This window comes from Oxyura jamaicensis, chromosome 23, assembly GCF_011077185.1.
Source record: "Oxyura jamaicensis isolate SHBP4307 breed ruddy duck chromosome 23, BPBGC_Ojam_1.0, whole genome shotgun sequence".
NCBI classification, from domain to species: Eukaryota; Metazoa; Chordata; class Aves; order Anseriformes; family Anatidae; genus Oxyura; species Oxyura jamaicensis.
The window spans coordinates 2,727,432-2,751,723 of NC_048915.1; the positions used below are offsets into that span (position 1 = coordinate 2,727,432).

At 59.8% G+C, this 24,292-nt stretch overlaps 1 protein-coding gene and 1 long non-coding RNA gene across 2 annotated transcripts in view; one reads left to right on the plus strand and one right to left on the minus strand.

The window, feature by feature from the left end:
- Nucleotides 1-3,638, plus strand: part of LOC118177753 — an 18,138-nt gene extending 14,500 nt beyond the window's left edge. The window contains exons 2-3 of the long non-coding RNA XR_004755912.1: nucleotides 2,495-2,498; nucleotides 3,502-3,638. This is a non-coding gene — a long non-coding RNA (uncharacterized LOC118177753). The remainder of the gene's footprint in view (nucleotides 1-2,494; nucleotides 2,499-3,501) is intronic.
- A 7,171-nt stretch (nucleotides 3,639-10,809) lies between these two features.
- The window catches only part of FAM76A (family with sequence similarity 76 member A), a 43,616-nt gene continuing 30,133 nt past the window's right edge, over nucleotides 10,810-24,292 (minus strand). Inside the window, exons 2-10 of the mRNA XM_035345856.1 lie at nucleotides 23,700-23,825; nucleotides 22,896-22,950; nucleotides 22,176-22,328; nucleotides 21,433-21,590; nucleotides 20,813-20,899; nucleotides 20,028-20,159; nucleotides 15,764-15,899; nucleotides 15,177-15,278; nucleotides 10,810-12,763 (exon numbers count right to left, since the gene is read on the minus strand). Coding sequence (XP_035201747.1) covers nucleotides 12,677-12,763; nucleotides 15,177-15,278; nucleotides 15,764-15,899; nucleotides 20,028-20,159; nucleotides 20,813-20,899; nucleotides 21,433-21,590; nucleotides 22,176-22,328; nucleotides 22,896-22,950; nucleotides 23,700-23,825 — 1,036 coding nt within the window. The 3' untranslated portion in view covers nucleotides 10,810-12,676. The remainder of the gene's footprint in view (nucleotides 12,764-15,176; nucleotides 15,279-15,763; nucleotides 15,900-20,027; nucleotides 20,160-20,812; nucleotides 20,900-21,432; nucleotides 21,591-22,175; nucleotides 22,329-22,895; nucleotides 22,951-23,699; nucleotides 23,826-24,292) is intronic.

Genomic DNA, 24,292 nt, shown 5'->3' on the forward strand with positions numbered 1-24,292 from the left:
CAAGGGGTTGGCTCGGGTTAGGGCCAGGCAGGGCAGCAGCAGCTCGGGGCAGAAAGGGGCGCTCAGCAGCTCAGCACCAGCAGCGTTTCCTCCGAGCCACGCTGCGGATGCAGGCACCGGCGGCACCCACGTGCGGGCACGGCCCCGGCAGGGGAAGCACCAACGTCCCCTTCCCTGCAGGAACCCCCCCAGCTCTGGGGTCCCTCAGCCAGCGGGATCCGGGGTGGCACCGAGGTGCCGGGACCTGCTCCCGGTCACCTCCCCTGGGATTTTTGAGCTCTGCTGCCCAAAGCCGGGGGCAGCACCGCGGCCCCTCCAGCCCTTCCCCATCGCATCCCGGCCACCATCCTGGGCAAGCGGCACGCGGCGCTCGGCCACCGAAGCCCGGCTCCTGCCAGCCCCACACATCCCCTGCCTGCGAGCCCCGGAGTCCATCCCCGTGCGGCACCGGGCTCAAAATAGCCGCGTCCCGTTTTGGTGACAGCAACGGGGGGGTGGGTCACGGCACGGGGCTGGGTGCCCCCACCCCAGGGGCACCTCTGGGCACCGCTGCTGCGGGCAAACGCAGCCCCAGCCCGAGCGAAGCCTCAAGGCACGCCTGGCCGCCCGCCAGCCTCCACAGCCCGAAATAAACGGCTCGTGGAGGGGGGAGAGCGGGGCGCTGTCAGCACCCTCACTCGGGAGGAAAGCGGGCGCCCCGGGGAGCTGCCTCTGCTCACAACTCAGCCCCGGGCTGCGGGGAAAAACCACCGAGCCGGGACCAACGGCAAGGGTGCTGCTCCCAGGCACGGGGTGAAGGCACGGCCCTCATTTCATTGCATTCCTCCCTCCTGCAGCCCTGCAGGAGTCCTCTCCCCATCCCAACTGCCCCGTTCTCCCTTCCCAACCCCGCATCCCTCCACCCCCGGATAACCCAAAGGCTCCCCGGGGTGGGCAGGGCAGGGCCAAGGCAGTGCCATGGCTGGGCGAGATGCAGGAAGCGTGCAGCACCAGCGCAAGGAAAGCGAGCGCATCACCCAGCACCAGAGCCAAGAAGCCTCCGGGGAGGCAGACAGGCTCCTCGCAGCCCACCGACGCGAGGGGAAACTCGAAGCGCAGCTCTGCCCCCGGCCCCGCGCTCAGCAGCCAGCACCACGCCTGGCACAAAGCGCGCGGCCCCGTGCAAGCGGATTCACCTGCAGGACACGGGACATGGCGCGGCAGGACCAGGGCGCCGGGACAGGCGGGGATGCTGATGGCACGGCAGCGCGTCCCACCCTCAGTGGACGGCCAGGAGCTTCCCCGGGGTCTTCTCAGAGGTGCCCAGCAAAGGGAAGAGCCCTGCGGCCGCCTCTTGGCTCCCCCAGGGGAGAGGCTCGGGCACGAGTGCCGCTCCCGCCGGCTGCCCCCACAGCACTACGAAGGCGGTGGGCGGCCACGGGGCACCCCGAGCCGAGCGGGGACGGGGCGTGGGGTGGCACGAGGTGGGCAGGCAGCAGCTGTCAGCGCGGCCACGCGCTCCCCACGTGATGGGCAGCGAGGCTCCGCGGGCTCCGACGGCTGCACCTGGCCGGGGCCGCAACCAGCAGGGCCCCACGGGCACCCCAGCGGCACCCGTGTCCCCGTGGCGCTGAGCGCACGGGGTGGCCCTGCCCTGAGTCACCGCGGGGTGACAGCAGGACCAGGCTCGTGCCATCGCTGCCGCAGGTGCTGAGGTGGCCGCTCTGACTCACGGCTGCCAGACCCATGGGGAAAGAGCTGCTTCGGTGCTCCAAGAGGCTGCCCGGGACGGGGAACAAAGGAAAAGCCCCACGAACAAAGCCGCGGGACCCCAAAGGCTTCAAACGCCGAAAGCAGCGGGGAGCCGGAGAGCGCAAACCGTCCCGCTGCGTTTCGGTGACAGCCCAGGGTGACCTTTGAAGGTGCATTTTAATCATTGCTGCGCGGAGGCTTGTCATGTTTTGCTGCATTAAGCAATCCCTAAGGGGCACTGCGCTTAACCCTCGCCGCGCTGCTGCCAAACAGCAGCTCACCGCCCGCTTCTGCGGCTGGGGAAACTGAGGCACGGCGTCGACGCTCGATCCCGTGGCAGTCCCACAGCCTGCTGCCGGGCTGTGGTGGGCATGGGGTGGCCGGAGGGTCTCTGACCCCGAGCAGGCGGCCAGGCAAGGAGTTAATGCCCCGGGAGCGGGAGGACATGGTGCCAAGCAGAGCCCTGGAGCTTGTGCCAGCGCTTAGTCAGGTGTTGGAAAATCGTTCCCGATAAGGAGAGGTTAAACAAACACCAGCGCAGACGCCCCACAGAGTGGGTTCACTCCTCCAAAAACCGTCGCTCGGCCCCGAGGCCATCCCAGGCTGTACCGGGGGGCGAGAGCAGCGCCGGGTCCCGGCCCCGCTGACGCACGGAGCCAACGCGCGAGTGCAACCCCCTGGGCACCAAGGGCAGCGGCTGCCCCACCACCATCGGCCCCTGACGCGCCCCCAAAACCAGCCCTGCTAATAGGGGTAACTCCAGACTTGTTGGCAGACACAACAGGGGGGTCCTACAGAGCCCCACAGACATCCCAAGGCTCCCGTTTTGGCCTCCCCAGGCCTCCGGGTGGATGGGGAGCTCAGGGAGGTCCCAAACCCGGCCACGCAGGACCCGGTGTGTTGGTGCCCTGCCCTAGAGGCTGCTCGTGGCCGTCCCCATCTGCACGGTGCCCCGTGGGTGCCACAGCAGGGCTGGGACAGGGACTGAGCACTCGGTGCCGGTGTGACCCACATCAGCGCCACGCCACCGGGGAGCACGGGGCAGGCTGGGTCCCAAACTCATTCCCAGCCCCGCTCCAAAACCCACTCCTGCCCCAGACTCCAGCAGGAGCAGCCCCATGGGCTGCCTGGCTGAGCGCAGGCTCCGGGGTTGTTTTTTGCCCCCCTCCCCCTCCCGGCGGGGGGGGGGGGGGGGGGGGGGCACAGCGACAAAAGGGGGACAAAAACTCCAAATTCAGCTCCAAAACGCCACGAGACCGACCCGCAGAGCCACCGGGGAACGGCAGCACAGGAAGAACAACAGGACAGACCCCACAGCTGCCAGACCCAACGGGACAGACCCCACACCCCACAGCTGCCCACCCAGGAGGCATGGGCACGTCCCCCCCCCCCCCCCCCACAACCCCCTACCTCAGTTTCCCTTTGGTTCCCCCCCAGACCTGGGGGCAGGGTGCCCACCCCACTGCGCGCCCACTCCCAGAGGGTGCTGGAGACCCCGAGACCACCCCGTGCAGCCACCGAACACCCCCTACCGTGTCAGGGCCACCCCACCCGCAGGTGCTTCCCCCACCCCTCCTCTCCCCCCCCCTTGGCCAAGGAACCCCATAAACACCCCCGAGAGCCCCGCAGGCACCCGGGGGGCCCCAGACCCCCACCCCTACGGGACCCCACAGCGCAGCCACCCACACAAACAGTGGGGGCAGCGGGGCAGCAGCACGGCCCCGCACCCCAGCGGCGTTCTCCCCCTGCCGGCCCCATCCCCGAGGGCAGTGACCCGGCTCTTACCTCCTCGCCCCGCAGCGCCCCGCACCCCAAACGCTCCTCCAGCCCCGAGGGGCAGCGCTGCGAGCCGGCCACCAGCATGGCACCGGGACGGGGGCGCGGGCACGGGGCTAGGAGGCTGCCATGGCTGCGGGATCGGGCCCCCGGGGGGGCTGCGGGATCAGGATCGGGCCCCGGGGGCTGCGGGAGCCGGGCGCGCCCCGGGCGCTCCGTTCATAAAGCCGGGAGCGTGGGAAGCGGCCCCGCCCCGCCCCTCGCCTCCGCCAATGGGGTCTCGGGGGTGTGGCCACCGCCTGCCCTCCCAGCCAATTAGGGAGGGGAGGCGCGCGGGGGATGCTGGGGGATGTAGTTTTTTGGGGGTGAAGGGTGAGGGGAGAGGGCTTGGAAAAGGGGGGTCGGGGGTCGCTGGGAGCCGGCGTGTGCTGGGGGCAAGGGGCATGGGAGGAAATGTGAAATAAAGGAAAATAAAATCAAATAAATAAAATAAAAAAGTAAAATAAATAAATAGAATAAAATAAAGAAAATATAAAATAAAACAAAGTAGAATAAAACAAAGTAGAATAAAAAAACAAAACAAAACAAAACAAAATAAAATAAAATAAAACAAAACAAAATAAAATAAAACAAAATAAAATAAAATAAAATAAAACAATATAAGCTGTTTATGGGCAGTGGTGTTTGTCCGAAGCTGCTGCCCCCCTCCCACCGTGGCTCGGTGCCACCACCGGCAGTCACTGGGTGCCCCCCTCCCGTCCCCCTGCCTCTTTGCGGGTGGATTTAACGGGGTGCGGAGACACGCCGGGAGCGGTGGGCACGGCCTCCCGCCCCACCAGAGCGCCAGCTCCCATCCAGCCCCGAAAAGAAGGGAAAGGAGCCAAAAAAAAAAAAAAGACCAAACCAAACCCAAACGGAGCCCCAGCAGCCCCAGACAGCGGCGCTGATAACAATCTGGTGCTGCTTGACAGCCCGCACATGGCAAAGTCCAGCAAACAGCAGTCCCTGCACAAACAACTCGGGCTTTGCCTGGCAACAGCCTCCTCCGGCTCGGGTTCTGCGCTGCCGCCGGCGAAGCCACCGTGGCCGCGGCCTCTCCGGCACGGTGCCGGTGGCACAGCCGCAGCCCGCTCAGCGCGGAGCGCTCGCTGCCGTGCCAGCCCCACGAAGGGCGAGTTTCGGAGCTCTTCGGCTGCTCCGTTCCCCGTGCACGGGGCCCTGCAGAACCCCCCCCCCCACCCCCCCAGGCTGGTTTTTAGGGGTGTTTTGCGAGCGCAGCTCTGCAGCAGGGCTGCGGGGTCTGGGTGGCGTCGGGTGTGAGGACGTCGTCTCCGTCTTGCCCACCCCCCTGGCTGGGCAGCAAAGCTGCTGGCTCTGGGTTCGCACTGGCGTGATTTGGGAGAGGGTTTGGGTTTGTAATTGTGTCTGAGCCAAATCCACATCGTGCCTGCTCAGAGTGGAACCCGGACCCGCAATCCACCCCCCCAGGACCCAGTGATGCCGTTTCAGCCCCCATCACCCAGCTCTAAACGGCTACAGAGGGGAGCCTGCCCCGCCAGCCGGGGGGGAACCGCAGCGCTTTTTGGGGTAGAGGGTGCTGGGAATGCCCCAGGGCCACGGAGAGGCAACCCCCAGATCCCCAAATCCTCAGCATCCACCCAGGGGAGCCACCGGTTCCCATTTTACCCCCGCTGCTCACAGGGAGGACAAATGCCTGGGTTTGTCCACCCCAGTGGCAGGACTGGAGGACAGGGGCCGAATTCTGCTCCGGCTCAGCTCTCTGCTGGGAGCGGCAGCGACAGCTTGCTGAGCAGCTGGGTGTCGGGACGTGGCAGGAATTAGCACGGGGCCGAGCACTCGGGGGCTCAGTGGGGCTGGACGCAACCTGGGGTGCTCCCCACCCTGGTAATGAGCACCTGGTGCCCTGGGTGTTTGGGGGAAAGCAGGGCACTAATAGCCCAAAACCCCTCTTCTCCCCCCAAAAACTGCCCCGTGAGCGTCAGCTGGGCGCCTGCCCTGGGTCACCCCCCCATGGCAGAGCCCCCACCCCGTTACCAGCCCCAAACCCGCGGGATGGCAGCCGGGGAGGGGATGCGTGTGCGGCCCCGAGGCGGGAGCGCAGGAGCCAAGAGCGCAGCCCCAGTGGCTTCTTCGAGCCAGGGCGGTGTCATTTCGGGTGGACACGCGCACAGCACAGACCCCGGCAGGTTTGCCCCATTTTGGGGGCCGAGGGGGGCAGAAGGGAACGATCCCCAGGTGAGCCCCAGCACCTGGTCCAGCTCCACCGCCCGCTCCTGCAGCCGGAGAGGAAAAGCACCAAGACGCTGCTGGGTGCCCAGCTGGGGCCACCCGAGGCCACGAGCTGTGCTTTGCTCCGAGCACATCAGCCCGGAGCTGAAATCCACCCCTTGCTCTGCAGCACGGCGGGGGGCTGCATCTCAACCCCCTCTGTGCCCCCCCAGCAAGCTCGGGACACGAGGGGCTGCGGGTTGAGATGCGCCCGGGCACCCTGGAGCTGCAACCCCGGGGCTAGCCATGCTGCCAAGCATTTAATATAAAAACACCCCACCAGAAGGCACCGAGGGCTGTAGGAGGACGTTCACCCGGGGCTTGGCCGGCGCCGTGCAGACGAGGGCAGGAGGGGCAGCGTGCGGCCGGCTGTGCACTCGCTCGGCAATAAGGAGCGGCACGCGATCCCCCCATCTGCTCCGCAGCCCCAGGTCAGCCGACCCCGGCCGATTAGAGGCGCGTTACCTGCAGCCTCAGCACTTTTCCCGGCCTGTTTGCAGTGCTCCTTCCCACGTAGCAGCCGGCTTGGGCTGTCAGCAGCTTTTTCCCCCGCCTCGAGAGCAGCCTGGCAGAAGGAGGTGACCTGCCGCCACCTCTGAGCCGCGAGGAGCCGGCACCCGCTGTGCCCGGCACCCGCTGTGCCCCGAGCTGTGCGAGCTGGCCCCAAAGGTTTCTCCAGCCCCTTCCCACTGCAGATCCCTTCTATCCACATCCCTGTGTGCTTATAGGAAAAACACGTAACAGCCTAAAATACCCCCGGAGCCCACGCATTTGGTTAAACACCCCACTCTCCTTCTTAGCCCGGATGAAATTTCCCAGGTTAGAAAAGTCGGGAAACCCTCGGCAGCTTCTCTCTGCTCGCTGCCTTTCGCACTCCAGCACGCTGCAGGAGCTCGGGGCTGTGCCAAACCCCCCCCCCCACCACGCTCAGGCTGACTTCGCCCAGGTTATCCCAGCTCCAGCAGCTCACCCGGGAGGGGAACCCGGCCCCAGGGCTGCTTCTGGAGCCGAACATCCCCGGGAGGAAGCAGCGGAGCCAGGAGCGAACCCAGGTGATCCCGGGCGGTGCCCAAGCAGGCTGCAGCTCCTCGAGTCCTTTCATCCTGCAGGCCTCATCCAAAAGTGCTTGAGGTGTCATGTTTTGATTCGCGTATCGATGCTAGGAAATAAAATGGAAGAAGGGTTTTCCCTGTGCTGATTCGCACACGTGGACCTGGCTGCGCAGAGGCTCGTTAGATATTCATTGGAAAAAGGGTGGCAAAGGAGCAGGGTGGCAAAGGAGAGGCGGCGTTTCCTCGAGGGGAAACCCAGAGCAGAACCCAAACTCCCTGTTTTCGGAAGATCATGGGAAACATGCAACGGCTCACTAATTATTCAGGGAGCGAGAGCGCCCTAGTTAACGAGATGCTGACTGTACAAGTCTGTTGATTTAGTTCCACGGCGCGCGGTAAGAAAGCTAAACAGGAAGGCGGCCGGATTGCTCAAGATAAGTCACCTTCGAGCAAACAGCGAGCTTGTCTGGGGCGAGCCGCTGCCTTGCCCGGCCCCCAGGACCCCGGTGTCCAGCCGGGCCGAACCCCAGGGACGAAGGCAGGCACCGCAGGACCGTGCAGGGGGTGCTGGGGCACCTGGTGAGCCCGTTTGTGTTCCCTCTGCGCTTGGCCCCTGTCCAGAAACTGGTACCCCGAGCACCTGGCCTTGATGGGATGCAGGAAGGGTGCCCGGATTCCTTATGGGGTGCAGGGAATTTCTCTGCTGGAGGAAGAGCCTGACAGCGATTGGGTTGCTTGGAGCACGGAGGGGAGCTAAGCCGGAGCGTGGTCCTCAGCTCTGCCGCACCACCCGCACCAGCAGGAGCTGCAGGACCTGCACGGCACGCAGCTGGACGTAGCCCCAGCAGCACGAACACAATAGGAACAGTGGCTTGTACTGGTTTGTACTGGTTCCTCGTGGCTCTGGGGTCTTCGCCAGCAGCGGGAGGGAGGTGGAGAGCCCCCGATGTGCCGCAGTAGCGGGTACCAAATCCTGCGCACCGCCCTGGCACTGGCGAGGGCTGGGGCTGCAGCCAAAACGCCTTTGGACTCCTGGCCCTGCAGAGATTTCCTCGGGCAGGAGGCAAAGGGCGGCCGAGCCTCCTGTGCAGAAACCTCTCACGGCACCATCCCGAGGCCGTGCCGGACCTTCCCCACCCTGAAGCCCCCGAATCACCCCCGGAGCAGCCCCCGCTCCCTGCTCTGGTCTCTTCAGCCTGCTCGTGTCACTGCTCCGGCCTGCGGGGCGTGCTGCCTTCCTCCCCTCCAAAACAAGGCTGGTGCTCGCCTCTCCCCGACCAGCTACAAAACAAGTTCCTGCCACTTTGAAGGATTTTAAGAACCTTATTTTATTTTTTTAAGACACTTCAGCCCAAACCTGCTGCCCCTGGGGCACGCCACGTGAGCCAGCACCCCCAGAAAGCGCCAGCAATTAGGCGAGGAGGGGAAGGGAGCGCGTTTCTGGGGAATCACCGGCGGGTTACGTGGGTTTATTTCTGCTGTGGGTTTACTGCTGCTGCAGGTACACGCGGTCAGGCTGCAGAACAGTTTATTCATTCACATATTAAAGCCCCAGCTCCTTGCCAAGGGGCCTGTAAGTTTGGAGAGCAGACATTTAGGCAAGCAATTACTTTAAAAAAAAAAAAAACAACAACGCGCACACACACAACGAATCCTCTCGGTTAGGAGATCTCAAGAAATGCTTTGCAAGAGGTTTTTGCTGTGCCCTGAAGACCCGGCCACCTTCAGCCGCCCAGGTCAGCACTCCTGAAGCTGCAGCCTTTGAGCTCCTGGATCCTCGGGAGAGGTTTGTGCCGGAGGCAGGCGAGGGGCAGCCAGACACGAGCTCACCCGAAGCTGGTGGAGCGGGGAGCAGCACTGACCTGGAAGTCTCATTTTTGACCCCAATTTCGGGTGGCTGAGATCGGTACGTAACGCCGTTTTCAACTGCCGTCAAAAGCATATTTTCCTAAAGCTTTGAAATCGAAATGGAGCAATCACAACCCCAAATAATAAATACATATATGGAGAGAGAGATCCTTCTGCAAACATTCACACTGCTTTAGAGGCAGTGGAGAAACCGCAGAAGAGAAGGAAGTGTGCGCTAGCAGATAAAGGCAGGAGCCAGTCATTTCTCACCCGAGGCCTGGCTGGGAATTGCAAAAATCACCCGCAACCCACTCAAAATCCTCCCTGCAGCTCCGCCAGGGCCGACTCGAGGCGGCCCCTGGAGACGCAGAGCGAGGGCTGGGAGCTCCGAGCGCGGCCCCAGCTCTCCCAGAGGACTCGGGGCCGAGCCTTGGGCAAATCAGCCCTTATCTGCCTCCCTACCTGCTGTAAACGGGGATAATTGGGCACGCTCAAGGATACGGCAGCGAGGTTTGCGCTGCCCTCAGCAGAGATAAGGCGCCGTGCGAGCGCCGCGTCCTACTGGCACACTTCTGCGGCGCTGCCCCGGCGAGGGCTGGGAGCTCGCCTCCACGCCCGGGAACGGCCTTCGGCTTGCGACTTCGGCACCTTTGGTGGGAAGCAAAGCCGAGGAGGAGGAGGAGGAGGAGGAGGTGGAGGAGGAGGAGGAGGAGGAGGAGGAGGAGGAAGGCGCTGCTGAAGGCTGGGGATGCAGAACCCAGCTCAGGAAGGCTCCCAGCCACAGGGCGCAGGGGGTGCACCGAAGGAGCCGTGCTCTGGTTTTGCTCCTTCTCCCTGTGGTTACTGCCCTCTGCCTCGCCGGGGCTCCGGGCTCATCCAGCGTGCTGGAGCCCAGCAAATCGGGGGAAGAAACCCCCAGTTCAGGTGGGAAACCGCAGCCAGGGAAAAGAGCTGGGGCCTTCCCCAAAGAGAGGGAAAGAACGCTGCTGTCTGGTCTTCTCTCCGTCCCTGAAACTAACACCAAGCGGACCACACGCCGGGAAGGTGCTGGGGCGGTGGGACAGGACCCCCAGGTGCCGCCCTCCAGGGCTGCCACAACGATTCCTGAGGGCGTCAAGCCAGACGGGGCAAGGGCGAGCCGAAAAGGGCGAGCCAAAACCCGTCCTCGCCTCCGTCCACAAGCACCTGGCTGCACGCAGCCTCTCCCCTCTCAGGGGGTGGAAGCCAAAGAGCTTGGAAGGGTAACTCACTAAAAGGACGGAACACCCCGCAAAAACCTTCCACAGGAACTATTTTCCTCCCCCGTGTTTAACTAAGAATTAGGGCACCTGCCGGCATTAATGAGTCCCAGACAAGCGACCGCTTTCTGCGTGCAACTCTGGGCTTGGAAAAAGAGGATTTTGAGCTGGGAAAAACCTTTGCAGAGCTCCAGCAGAGGCAGCGCTTGCATTTTCCCACTGCAGGCAGCACCCAGGGACCAGGCACTCCCGGCCAGGACAGCTCCCGGGCCCTGCAGGAGGGGAGCAGGGCACGTGCCAGGAGGCGAGGGACAGCCGAGGGGCTGAACCGGGGCTCCCTCAAGGGCCTGGGGTGCTTCCAAAGGGGAACCAGCTTCGGTTACCACCTTCTGCTGGAAAATTAGCAGCTTTTTTTTTAATAAAATCCAAGCTGTTTTCCCTTTGAACAGCCCCACTCACCGCTGAGGTAAAGGGAAGGCAGAAGCGGTGCTTACTGGCATCGTTTGAACCCGGACCTTGGAGGGAAGGAGCCCTCACCCCCCCCTCTCTTTGTTCCCCCACGGGGACCGCATTGTTTCTGCGCTCTGCCTCCGGTCGCGCGGCTGGGATGCGAGAGATGCGCTCCGCCGGAGGCAGAGCGGTCCTGGGATGTAACCAAGTAACGCGGATCCTAGCAACAGGCTGGGTCGGGAGGATTGAAAGATAGAAAGCGAAGCCGGAGCGAGGCAAACAATGGCGAGCGGCGGCACCAGAGCCGGGGCTGCACCGCAGTCCTTGGAGCAGGCGGGCGCCAAGAGGGGACGAGTCAGGGCCAGGCAGGGAAGCGGGGTTGGGTTTTTTTTCCTTCTAAGAAGTATCAGACACACACAGACGAGGCGTGTTGGTTGTTTTTTTTAAACACTTTAACATTTGTCAGAGTTTTTGTACAAATCAAAGCATCCCTTTTTAAAATCTCCGTTACAAACATACAAAGGAACGATGTTTTTACTACAAAGTATCGGCTACTCAACTTTGTCACAATTAAAAAAAAAAACCTTACCAGTATGTACAGGGCCCTCCTCCCTCTGTTGGTTTCTGTAGCTCGAGGGAAGCAAAAAAGCAAAGCCCCCAAGTTAAAAAAAAAAATCCCACCAATGCACCTCAGTTTCTAAAAACGTGTGAAGTATAAAATTAGGTGAGTATTTTCCTGCTGTCACACTCCGGCAAAGTGTAACATTTTTTTTCTTCCTCACATCAGAAGGATCTTAAAAAAAAAAAAAAAAAGAACAACAACAAAAAAAGATGTGGCAGAGTGTCTGATGCTGCAGCACGCTCCTTCCATGCCGGAAGCCAACATCAAAAAAGTGCCTTTGAGTAAAAGTCGTCTTTAGCAACAAAAAAAAAGGAGAGAAAAACCCCTCACGCTGTCTAGTTAAAAGCTTCATAAAACCCCTGACAGAGCTGCCAGCCCTGCCTCGGAAGGGCAGCTTTTCTCCTTTCCACCTAAGGTGTCGTCCCCTCCTCCTCCGCCCCGCGGGTCTCCGAACCCTGAGATGTTTCCGCACGCCCTCAATCGATGCCCAGGAGCGCTCGTGCAGCTCAGAGCTGCTTTCCCCCGGGGCCAAGTGCTTTTTGTCCCCCTCCTCCAGGGGACGTGGGGAGCCTGGGGGGCGCCCACCCCGGGTGGCCTTGCTGGCTCTGGGGGCTCCGCTGCGGCTCTCGAGCTGTTTCTGAGAAGCGCATCCCTGGTGCAGGGAACTTTCGTAGCCCTTTGATTCTGCTGGCTTTTAATCAGCAGCGAGAAATGTCCCCGGAGAGCCCCAAGAAACACTCCCTGGCTTGGGCTGCTGCCTGAGTAAGCGCTTTCCCGGAGTCAGCCTGGCCTCTGCTTCTGCATCTGGCACGGAGAGGGGGAGAAGAGGGCGAGCCTGACCCAGGGGCTGAGGGGAGCACAGGAAGCAGCCAAGCCTCGAGCTCTCCTCGCGTGAAGAAATGGAGAAAGAGATGCTCCATCCCGCCAAGCCCCAAAGGCCACCAAGTAACCGGGGGTGGGACGAGGCGGGGCCGTGTCCGGATCATCACGCCCTGGCGCCCAACCCAAAAGCTATCGTAGCAAAAAGAGGAAAACACCAAAGCCAGCAGTGGGCTTTGCCAGGCTGACACCGGGAAAAGGAAAAGAAAAATGAAACCCCTCCAAGATAACAGAGCCCCCATTTTGGGGCGGATGAACCGTTCTCAGCAGCGGCACGGCCTTCCAGGAAGGTCTGTCGGGCTGGTGATTTATCGGCTTCCTTTTGAGGAGGGAACAGTCCGAGACAAATCAAGCTCCCACCGCACGCGGCTCCCGTCTCAGCTGCGCGACGCCTGGCTACTGCCTCACAGCAGCAGGTCCGAACCCAGCGAGAAGTCCCTAATGCAGCAGGTTCCTGGTCGCGGATAGAAAGAGGTGGCAGTGGCAGTAACTGGTCGGGAAAATGCTTCTTCCAGTCAGCAGTGCTTCGGGGTGGGGGGGGGGGATTGGGGGGTGTGGGGTGGCTGGGACCTCTCCCCGCGGAGCGCCACGGTGCGGAACGGTGTTCAGCAGAGATGGAAACCAGACACACTCAAGCATGCTGTCGAAAGGCAACACACGGCAGGAGTTTCCGTCGAGGCCGCGGCAGTGGGAGAGTGACAACACTGAGGTTTTGGCTTCCAGCGGTCAGGCAGGCCTCCTCGACTCCTTGGCTAGTGCTGGGGAAAGCTCCCAGGTCGGGGGGATGGTTTCTAAGGGGAGGTTATTGCTCCCGACTTCTCAGGTTTTTTGCCCTTCGATAGGGCAGCTGCTTGCTTCAGGAGTTCTCTGTTCTTGGCCTGGAAACACAGTGAAAACGGGTATTTAATGGCAGGGCTCATCGTTAGCTCTTGGGATCCTAGAATCGCCTGGGCAGAACCTGCTGCATCCGGTGAGGAGGGAGGTAGATGGTGCTGTGCAGCATCACAGCGCGGGTCACGTCCAGCACCTCACCCCTACCGCCCAGGGGGGGCTCTTCCCATCCCTCCCCCTCGCACCCCCCTGCTGCAGGACAGGCAGGCGGGAGGTTAACGGGGCTGTGGTGAACTCGGACATCCACGACTCGCACTAACCACCCAAGGACACTCGCCAAGGTCTCTGGGACCGGCTTTCAATCCTCTTCCACCAGGGGGTCTGACAACGCGAGAAGCGGTGGGGAAAAACCCCAGGGACTCAAGGCCCCGTCCTGACCCTTGTTTTAGCGAGTCGAAGGCAAACCTCTCCTACCCCGCATCCTCGCTGGTGTGCGGGGTGGAACAGCTCGCTCTGTTCTCCGGCTTTGTTTCACCCTTGGTGTCTTGAGACGCCGCCAACGTTTTACCAGGACCCAGCGCCGCGCTGCCTGCGTCCCTGCAAGGAGCCTCCTGAACCCGCCAGGGCACCAAGAGAGGAGGAGCTCGGCTCTCTGGTTCGCACCGAATTCAAAATCGCAGCAGCTTACGAACAAGGCTCTTTGGTCCCTTTTCACAAACTCCTGAGCTCGCTCACCTCTGGCCCACACGGTTATTTATGCCGCACCGGCAGGAGAAGGAGCAGAACCCGCACAAAACCAGCCACGGCCCTTCCGCGCTGGTTTGCGGTGAGCGATCGGATACACGAAGGTTGTTAGAGGAATTAAACCCTGCCGGTGCTGCGTGGGGCAGAGCAGCTGCTTCTACCTCCTGCAGACTGGAAGAACACCGTACCCCTGCTTCCCCCCCGCTCCCGTGCAGAGACAAAATAACCCAAGAGCACATTTAAAATCATGTGAATGCTTCGAAGGCACCTACAATACACCAGGAGGATTTGAACTTTTATTTTGGCATCAGTGAAGAAAGTTTCCAGAGCCTCAGTCAGCACCAGCTGCAGGCAAACGTTCGGACAGCAGAGAGGAGCTCAGGGCGGTCCCACCCCGAGCCAAGCACAGAGCAGCGGGCGGCAGACATGCAAACCCCCCTCCAGCCAGGGTGGCTGCGGGTAAAGCTGCTCGTGGGGCTGACGCTTCCTCTTTCCCCTCAGAACCGAGCAAGTTTAAGCTGCCGGATGCCTCCCAGCAGCCTCTCGAGACAGACATCCTCCTTTGGCTACAGCAAAAGGCAGCAGCGGGACACACGCTGAGCCAGCAGCACGCCCTGCCTCGGGAAACCACCGCAAGGAGGGAGGGCATCTCCCTGTCAGCCCTCGGCTGGCGCTGCCGAGGCAACCCAAAGCTGGGGGGTTTGTGCTAAGGGAAAGCTGCTCGGACCCGGAGCAAGGACATCAGGTCACTCTTTGCAGGCCCAAAGCCACGAGACAGAAACAGCTCGAGGCTGAAACAGGATCACAAAAGCGGAACAGGCAGAAGGCTTTGGCTGTCGGCGCTCCCTCAACCGCAGAGCGAAGCGCTGCCCTGCTCTCGCGGGGTGGGGAGCACGCCCAGCCCCCTGCACACCCCGCAGCCTTCAGGCAGGCTTACGTCGCGTAAGAACGTGCTTTGTGCAGAGGAGCTCGTGGGCACCAGCTTCCTGACAGCAACCTCAGCCTCCGAACCCCGTCTTCCCCTCTAATAATTAACTTGGGTGTGTGCTGACGGAGGAGGGGCTGTTTTCTCAGCAGGAATATAAGCCTTTTGTCTTATCCCCTCCCATTTCTCATTGCTAGGGCTTTAGATCATTATAAACCCCGGGGCAATTAAAGGGTGCAAAGTTCATTTCTAAGGCTGACTTCTTCCCTGTAACCAGCTCCCCTTTGACCCGATCTCTCCAGCGGCTCAGAACGCAGTCAGGCTGATAGCCTGCCTGGCGTTACCACGGCCGTGACAAAAATCCTGCTCTCCCTGTTCCCTTCAGGGACTTCTTGATTTGGACGACGGAGATAGAGCGCCAAGGGAACTGCCGACTGCTTCTCCCACCTTTGTTCCCTTTGCTTACCGGCCCCACAAATCACCTTAGGAGCTACAGTAGGTAAATTGAAGTAGGTTGGCAACGGGTAAAAGGAGTCTGATGGTTCCCAGCTGGTCCACAAGGGACACAGCACAGCGCTTTACAACGCAGAGGGCCTGAGCCCGAGCAGAGAGCAGCACGAAGGATGTAAAGAGGGGTTACAGTGCACGGTGGCAGAGCAGAGAGGCTGGAGGACAGGGCTGAGAAGCGTTAGCAGAGCTGCCTGCGCAAAGGTTCATGAGGTGTTCGCACCAGGAGTGTCCTCGGTCACTCCTAGGCGCAGCTCAGCGAATTAAAAGAGAAATGCTGTCACCTGTAACTGCTCCGTGACCTCCTTGTGCGTCTTCTCCATCTGGTTCATCTTTGCCCTCATCTGTGACTCCTGGTACTGCAGGTCGGCTTTCAGCTCGGTGATCTGCAGATAAAGCAGGGGAGAGCACATGAGGTGGAAGAAGAAGTGACCGCCTTCACCCCGGATGCGCCCTGCGGCACAGAACGCCTCTGCAGAAGTCGTGGGAGGCTACCCGAGTTTGGAAACATGCTGGGGGGGAGCAGGGGGAGAGCAACAGGACCCAAACTGGCCCACGGAGCTGCACAGAGAAGCAGAAGCGCCCAGGGTGCTGCTCTCTCACCCTGCACAGGGCAGCAGGTTTCCTCTCTGCCTTGCCCCCACATGGAGGGGTCTGAAACTGGCCGGAAAGTGACCCTTTATGAAATGAGAGCCCCCCAGGTGGCTCCTGTAAGCCTCTAACTTCAGAAAGGAGGCAGCCTGGAGACAGCCGGGAAGCCTCTTGCTGGTTACAGCAAAAAAAAAAAAGCTAGACTCTGCTGGAGTGTGATCTGTGTGAACGCGGCAGCTGGCGGCATGCTGTGGGGAGGGGAGCAAGCCAAGGGCTCTACCTTCTTCTCCTTCTCCAGAATCATCTGATCCTTCTGGTGCAGCATCTTCTTTAAGGTAGCCACCTCCTCCTTCAGCTGGGCGATGATAACGAAGTGGTCAGTGCCGGGAGAGTCCAGGGCGAGGTCCGGAGAGAAGCTGCAGCAAAGAACAGGGCAGGACTCTCATCACGACCCCTTCTCCTCACCGAGGCAGACGGCACCCGGGGGAGAAGAGGAATCACTGATGACACACGTTGTGCCCTCCAAGCACGCAGGGTCTTGGAGGCATTACCTGGATCCCTGCCCTGGATCCCCCAGAGAATTTGGGAAGCACCTGAGAACAGGGGCTGGGATAACCCGAGCTGTGTTTTGGCACGATCAGCAGGGACACGGGGCTGCTGGGGGCGAACAGCAGGCAGCACCTCCAGCAATCAAGCAGTAACGATCCCTTTTCGAACCAAAGAGCTGAGGGCAGCAATCAGAGAGCTCGCGAAACTTTACGCAACCACTTTAGGAACTCTCTCCGCTCACAGGCAGTCCTTGGATGTACAGCAAAGCTCCGCACTCAGTGTAAACAAACATCCTGGCAAGGAGGGAACATGAAAGAGACACAAATAACCCCCGAGTTAAACAAACAAAGCCAAAGGAGACACCTAGATTAAAGTCAGCCCCGTCCTCAGCAGGGAAAAGGGGAAGAAGACACGCTGGACTTTGGTATTTCAATTCCACCATGACACAGCAACGTAGGAAGAAGCTTCGTGAGCGCTTCAGAGCAGGAAGGGCTCTTCAGGAAGACAGACAAACAGCCGGGGGCACTGCTCATCAGCCAGCTATTCTGAACTTAAGCAACCAGCTGAGAACTTGTCCGGACGTCAGTCACCCTCCTGCGGAGGTAATCCACGCCTCTTCCTCCAAGACACCCAGGATCTAGGCAGCCACCCCCAGCGCCGCGCTCCAGCAGATCACAAGATAGGATAAGCTGCAGCCACAGGCCCGGGGAGCTCACCTGATCTCTGCCTGCCTTCTGTTCCTTACCGCTGTAACGCTAAGCTTGATTTTTATCTCTCGGTGCTAAAAGGGCAGCGCACTCCCAGCCACACACACCTGAAACGGCTGTATAAAAATTTAACTGTCATAAAAAATAAAAGGCAACAAAGCTTCACCTAGAAGGTAACGGCCAGGCTTGAAGTCATCAGCCAGCGCTGCTGCCATAAAGATTAACAGCCAGGGTTCGCCTGAATTCGGACATTTTTTGAAAGCCTCCCGAGTAGGCCAGCACACGTCCTGAAGCTTACACTCAGCTCTAAAGCTGCAGCGGGTGGGGCGGGCAGGGTGCGGAGCCAAACAAAGCTCCCCCACCGCTGCCTCTCCCAAGCACGCCGCCACCTCCGAGCCACCTCCGAGCCCCCCGGATGGAGAGCTGCTCCGGCCGCTCCCCTCACGCAGGGGGGCTCCTCCGGTGCCTGGAAAGAATCCAACTGCTAATTAAAAGCACAGCCTGCGGCGATCGGGCTGGAGGGCGAGGACGTGGCGGCAGATGGGAACCTACAGAGGGAAGCTTCACAGCCCTGAAAGCCACAGGACGGCCCCGCGGCACCGGGAGAGAAAGCTTGGCAAAGGCAAAGTCAGAGCGCAGCGGAAGCACCGCGCACGTTTGCGGCACGCTGACAGAAAAGCCACCCCAAGTCACGGCAGGTCCCCGGGGACACCGGGTTTAGCACTGCCCCGACGCCCTGGGCAGCCCTCGGGCACAGAAGAGGTTCGAGCACGCGTGCCGGAGGAGAAACCCTCCATTTTAAAGCTGTTCCTGAGCACAATTTCCCCAAAGCGGAGGCTCTGCAGCGTGCTGGTGGGTGCTCCGGCAGCTCGCCGTTGCTAACAGTAGCTTTAATTTCCCACTCAGCGCAAATATGTTGGGGAGGAGAGAAAGGAAGGAGGCAAAAAAGAAAAAGCAGCCTCCACACAGGGAAGATAAGTGAAATAAAGTCTTCCTCACTGAATCCTACCGGTTAGAACAACCTCTGGCTTGCACCACTGCCTTGCCCAGGCAAGTTTCCCTCCTGCTGTGTCCCGGGGTGAGGAGCAGAGCGGGGAGATGCTCGGTTTCCCCGAGCAGCTCGGGCAGGAATCATCGGTTCCCTGGCAGCTCCCGTTGCGAGCAGCCGCGGAGCCAGGAGGCGAGCGCGGCCCTGCCACCCAGCGGGGAGAAGGGACAGGAGGGCCACCAGCCCTCTGCGGAGCAGCACGGGGCTGGAACCTGAGCTTCGGGGGCCTCCACGGATCCTCCTGCCGAGGACGTGGAGCCCAGGGAGGTTTTTTGTGAAATCCACCCTCAAAAGTGTCAGTGGGCAAATTAATGAAGCTTTCCCTTCCCCTTCCCCCCCCCTTTTAAGGGTGACAAGTCAATATTGAAAGCTTTCTCTGTCTTTAGCTCCGCGTTAAGGAAGCCTGAGGCTCCAAAATTAGAAGGAAGAATGACAGATACACATCGTTCCTTTAGCAGATTAAGAATAAAAATAATAATTAAAAAAACCCAACAACCACCACCCAACACATCGCCCCTACAAGCGAGCTCCATCCCAAGGGGCTGGTCAGAGAGGTGTGGGCTCTGTGAGTCCGAGCAGCCTCAAATTCATCCTGCCAATTAAGGGACTTGATGAGCTTCCACTGCTTGCCCTGGAGACGGTTAAAAACGGAGCTCTTCCAGGCACCTGCCTCTCCAGTGAGTGGAACAGAAACCAAAATGACTGCCTGAAACTCGACACCTGTTAAAGGACTGAAATTAGGCAAAATAAAAGCCAGGCTTAAAGATTTTGCTACTTCAGTCAGGCTGCTGTACACAGGCACCAAGCAGGCCGACCGAGCCTACAGCAAGTTCCCCAAAATCCATCCAGACCCGCCGGAACCAGCACTGAGCTCCCACTTCCCCTAACAGCAGCAAAAGCAGGTTCAGCCCAAATCCTAGCGCTTTCAGCAGAAGCCAGGACGTTTCCACGCAACTGAGAACGTTTTTACTCAAGGAAGCCCTGGCAGAAGCGGGTGAGGAGGCCCAGGGGCACACCGGAGAGCCCGGGGTGCTGGCAGGAGAGCGGGGTTTGTGAGGCAAGGGCTGCTGCAAGCTGTGCTGGGAGCTGCCGCCGGGGAGAGCTGCTCCCTGTGCTGAAAGCACTGCTGTTAAATCCTCTCGGAGCTCACCCCGCGAGGAGGAGCCCCTCGGTACCACCCCGCTGACAAAAACCCTGGTGCCCCGCCGCAGGCCCTGAGCCAGGCTGACTCCGGGGGGCCTTGAAGAAAAGGGTGTAAAAGGGGAGGCTTTTGGGGGGGCGTTCCTTCTCAGCGGCTCCACGATCACCCTTAATGAAGCACCATTATCATTCCGCTCAGGAATCGCGGCCCTGTGTCTATTTAAGGCAGCTGCAGCTCGCCTTTTCCACGGCGCGTTGCTGGAGCCCTTCAGGAGCTGCTAAAATTGCACCCGGTTCGTTACTGGGACTCATCAAGAGCCCGTGGCAGAGACCACAAAGCCTTGGCAGGAGCCGGGACTGACACATCTGACGTGAGAGCAAACAGAAGGAAAGGCATCTGATTCCTCTAACGGCTGCTCCTGCTTCGCAAGCAAATGGCTAGCAACTAGACTTCTTGCTTCCTGGGGAGGTTCACACCGGCAGCGGTGCTACAAGGAGCTGTTGGGTCTCAGCCCGGGCTTTAACGAGCAGATAAAAACGCCTGGTACCGTGCTGCGGCCCGGGGAGCAGGGGCATAACGGGGCTGCGGAGGGAAAGCAACGCTGCCGGGCTATGCCCTGGGGCAGAGACCTGGCTCCTGGCTCTCCTCCGGCTCCCCCAGCGTTAGGGGCAGTCAGATGATTCTTCAGCACAGCTCCCAAGCCACAGTCAGCCCTTAATTTCTTCCGATTTTAAGAGGAAATGCCATTCAGGTGCCAAGTTGTAGGATTTCCCTACGCTTTGTGGGAATCGCTGCCCTCTAAAAATCACTGAAATCCTCTTTCCCATACCACCTACTAGGGAACGTTGCCCAGATGTTAACCGTATCTACGGGAGAGGTGATGTGATCTTGAGGAGACCTTCAAGGCAGGCAGCAGGCGGCAATTAATTACCAGTTGCTCTAACGACCCCTTTGGCACTAAAAAAGCCTGCGCTCTGGTCCACGCTCCCGATTCTCTGCGGTTTGGAAGGAGATCCATCGAGAGGGGCAGTTTCCAGGTCTGAGACAGTTCCCGGGGAGGGAGGGCAACAGGGGGGGAGAAAACAAGAGGTGATCTCACTTCAGGATGTCAGTGCCTTGAGAAACAGGACAATGGTGGGCACCGAGACTCGGGTGGGAAGCAGCCCCCTGCGCCAACGTGGACGGGGCACTCTGGATAGGGGGGCAAAGCATCTCGGGAGAGGAAGGAACGCTGAGAATCAGAGAGGAAAGGGAGGAATGAAAATATGCATGTACAAGACCATCAAAAAGTTAAAAAAAAAAAAAATCCATCTCAATCTCCTGTTTCTGCTGGCGAGTCCCGTTCTGCTGCGCATGCAGCCAGCGTAATCCAGCACTAACTGTGGCAGCAGAATGGGACCGGCCGCGTCGAGCAAAGCTGGTTGATTGCTTGGCCCTCCCCCCGAAGGCGGGAGGGGAAACGGGAGGTGGGTTTTGATCCTCTCCTCCGAGGCCATCTCCCTGCAGAGCAGTCTGACAGCCCAGAAAGCACAAAAACTGCACAGCTCCGCAGCGCAGCCAGCAGCCACCCCTTCCCCGTAGCTGCAGGGAGAGGATAAAGCTGAGCTGGCTGCGGTTTTTGTACCCGTTGGTGAGCTCAGCCAACAAGCAGCTCCTGTTCTAGCAGGTACAGGTGCCAGGCATTCTTTTCTTTTTCCACTCCGTGTCTACAGGCCAAGTAACGCGGCCCTGCTGGGTTCTGGAAAGCTGCTAACGCAGCCCCTTCGGGTCCCAGAGCCCGAGATCCCTGCTCTAGCACCAAGCTTCCTGCTATCCGCACACAACTCTCCTGCATCAATCTCAGCCAGGCCGCCCACCCGCAATTTCCCCACGTAGCAGGCTCACCTGTCACCGTTGGCAGATATGGCATCGAACTTGGCTTTCTTCTTTGGGATTTCATTCTGAATGGAAGAGGTGGATAAGGTTTTCTGGCTAGAAAAAGGAGGAAATCGTATGTCAGAACCTGAACGATTTGCAGTCAAAGAGAGAGGAGCAGCTAAATACTCCCACCCACTTTGAGCCTACTAAGACAAGGTTTCCTAGCACAAGAACCAACAATAAAAAGTCGTTCCTTGAAGAGCAGCTGGAGACTAAAAATAAACAGAAAACAACGCGTCAGCCAGATCGGTAGGTAGGTGAGGAACTCATGCTTCAAATCTGCATTTCAATCAGGTTTTACAAACGCGATTTGGCTTTAATTGTACACAAGTTCAGCAAGTCGAATCGCTAAGCAGCTACAAGCCTACACCAGAACAACAGTGTTTGCAGCGCAGCAACGCCTGACTTGGCCAAATTCCCCCGAACAGCAGAAAATTGCCCAAACCCATCACCGTTCCACGGTCCCGAAGCCGAGGCAGCGCTCGCAGTTACTCCAGGGAGGGCAGCAAGGCGTGAGGAGCAGCCAGGAATCCTCCTCGCTCACCTGGGAGCGAGCCCTGCCCGACAGAACGGGGCGTGCAGGTTACCTGTTGTAATGGCTGCCGCTGCTGAGCCTGCTGTACTGCTCCTTCTCTTGCAGGCTGGCTCGGGACGAGCTGCTGAGGTGTTTGCACTGCTCTTTGGTCTTCTGTAGGACCCGTTTATAGGACAGCGTGCATAACCAGCAGAGCAGCTTCCCGTCCACCTGGAGGGCACGAAAGAGAGACGGTTTTGTCCTGCTTCCTGCCCGCAAACGAAGCACAGCGAAGACAAGAAGCACCTTCAGGCTTTAAGATCACACACCAACAAGCAGCGACTCGAAAAGGATCCCTTGGGAGCCCAGGAAGGGTAAGAAGTGCACTTGCTGGTGTGATGCGGGCAGTACTCAGTAACGGCAGCTAACTTATGCTAACTTCAGTCCCTTCCAGGCTTTGCTTACAGGTGTAAGACATCACCCGTTCACCAGGGCAGGCAAATGGCACCGACACTGTTCCCCACCCCTCTCCCCCAGCAGGCACCTCGCGTTTCACTCCCAGGCCCCTTCTCCTCTGCCACCTCACCTACCCTCCGGCCAAATTCAAGAGATCCTGCCCAGCAGACCTGGCGAAGCAGCAGGGGGACTCAAAGGTTAAAAACCTCCACCATCAGCTCCCGCGGCAGAGCCCAACTCCAGAAACTATTTCACAACCAAGAGGCACCCCCTTCAGAAGAGCTAGGGAACACCTGAAAGAGCGGACGGTCGCTGCGAGCAGCCTCGTTACCTCCTCGGGCTCCTTTTACAGACACTGACCTTCTTCCTGTCATCCTTCCTGTCAAACGCACACTGCTGCTTGCACTGCTCGCAGGAGTGCGGCGGTCCGTACTTCTTTTCGGAGTTCGTGCAGCGCTGGCACTTGTTTCCGATGAACGCTGCGATTATGTTGCAGTACTGGCAGGGTTTGGGCTTTAAGGAACAAGAGCAACCAATATTGTAGCGCCTTCTAACGCCATTAAGTCCTTCCCCTTCTCCCCAGCGCTTCAGAACATTTATTGCCCCATGCCAATCTCGCTGCAATGTCGATCCAGGAGGAATAACTGCATTTGGACCCCCGGTTTCTAGCTAAGCGTGTTTTTAGCCGTGACACCTCGGCCATTTCTCAAGTGCTAGGAAATCTTCAGAAATATCTATCACCGAAATACAATCGGTCTAAATCTCTGCTTCAGCTTTCAGAAAAGCAGGAAAAACGGATTCATCCCTGCTTCCTGTGGCAGTCTCAGTTTGTGTGACCGTGTTCTTGTTTCTATTGGATCTCCAATAGTTCGTTTCCTGGTCTAAAACGATGCAGAGCTGCTCTTTTCCGTACTACAAGAAGAGGAAGGTAAAAGCTTCACGCTTGAGGGACCTGCGTATTACCGACCAGTCGTGCTGTTCCAACAGAGCCAGCCCAGAAACTGCTCTGGGATCCAGCAGGATAAAGACAAGAAAGATGAAAGGAAAAGAGGCTGGGGCGAAGGGGCCCCGCTCACTTACTGTGCCGTAGAGCTTCACGTTCTGAGCACACTTCTTGCATATCGTGTTGGTTTTGCTGGGAAGGAGAAGGACATTTCATTAACACTTCCCCCAAGAACACGAAACCTCCGCGGTTGGGATCCCCCCGTGGGCTCCGTCCCCAGTGACGAGACCGCATTCATCTTCACTGGGGACTCCGGTATCAAAGTGCGCTTCCTGTCCCCATCTGCTCGAGGATAATCTGGCAAAAAGCGGCCTTACCAGGAGGTACCTTTTAATTAAGGCATCCCCAGATGACGCCAGCTTTTTGTCCTTACAAACACAGGCGCCTGATCGCCGCCTAATTGGCAGCAGGCGTGATTCAGCAGCGGCAGCCTCACTTCTGGGGGAGGTCCGCGCTCAGTTACGAGGTGAACGGGTCAGCGCAGAGGTGATTTGTCCAACGGCACAGGGAGGAACACCCCACACAACATCCGCACGCCTCATGCCCACCAGCTTCTGGGTTTCCCTATCCTTCCGCTGTGACTTCCAGGAGCACAGGGAGCGTATTAAGGAATAATTCTGGGGGATCAGGGAGGAGAAAACTCATGGGCAGGTGTACCCAGAGCCTTCGGTGGGTGATGCAGCTGAGTGCTGACCAAAATAAACACCCAGGGGAGAGGAAGAGATCCGAGGGCACCGCGCAGGCACGCTGCCTCGCCCAACAGCCCTGCGAAGACGACCAAAGGTCTCCCACGCCTTCCACACTTCGGGCTCAGTCACAGAGCTGTGCAAACGTCACGGCCGTAAGGCAGAGCTCGGGCTCCCCGGCGCGGCCACGCTCACCTTTCCTGCTGGAACTCGGTCCTGCAGTACGTGCACTTCACGATGGGATGCGCGATGCGGCACTCCTGCCACGAGAGAAGCGGTCGGTGAGAGGCAGCGCGCCGTTTCCCCGAAGCCCAGGTCAACCTGCCGGCCCCCACCCCGCCTCAGGCGCTCGTCAAACCCCAAACATTTCCTCCCCCCCCCCCCCCCCGGAGGGCCGGGAGCAGGGTGACAGGAAGGGACCGTGGCGCAGGTGATCCCTGAGGAAACCCAGACTCACCCCCAAGTGCTGAGCTGTGCCCGACGCCCACGCACAAGGGTCACGGTAAGGCCTCGCCTTCCGGGGCAGGGACCGTCCTGCCGCAGCTATTCACACCCCTGCCCCCCCTCCTCGAGCTTCCTGTGCCCACGGTGCCTCCAGCCCAGCCCTCCTCACCCCACGCCCCCCTGCTTGGCCCCCTCAGCACCCCCAGGGCTGCTCCATCCCCATCTCCCCCACCCGCTGCCCCCCCCCAGGACCCACCCCCCACCCTCCTTCAATACCTTGAGAACTCCCTCAAGATGCCCCCAGATCCTCCCCCTGTCCCTTGGGACCCCCCCAGACGCCCCAA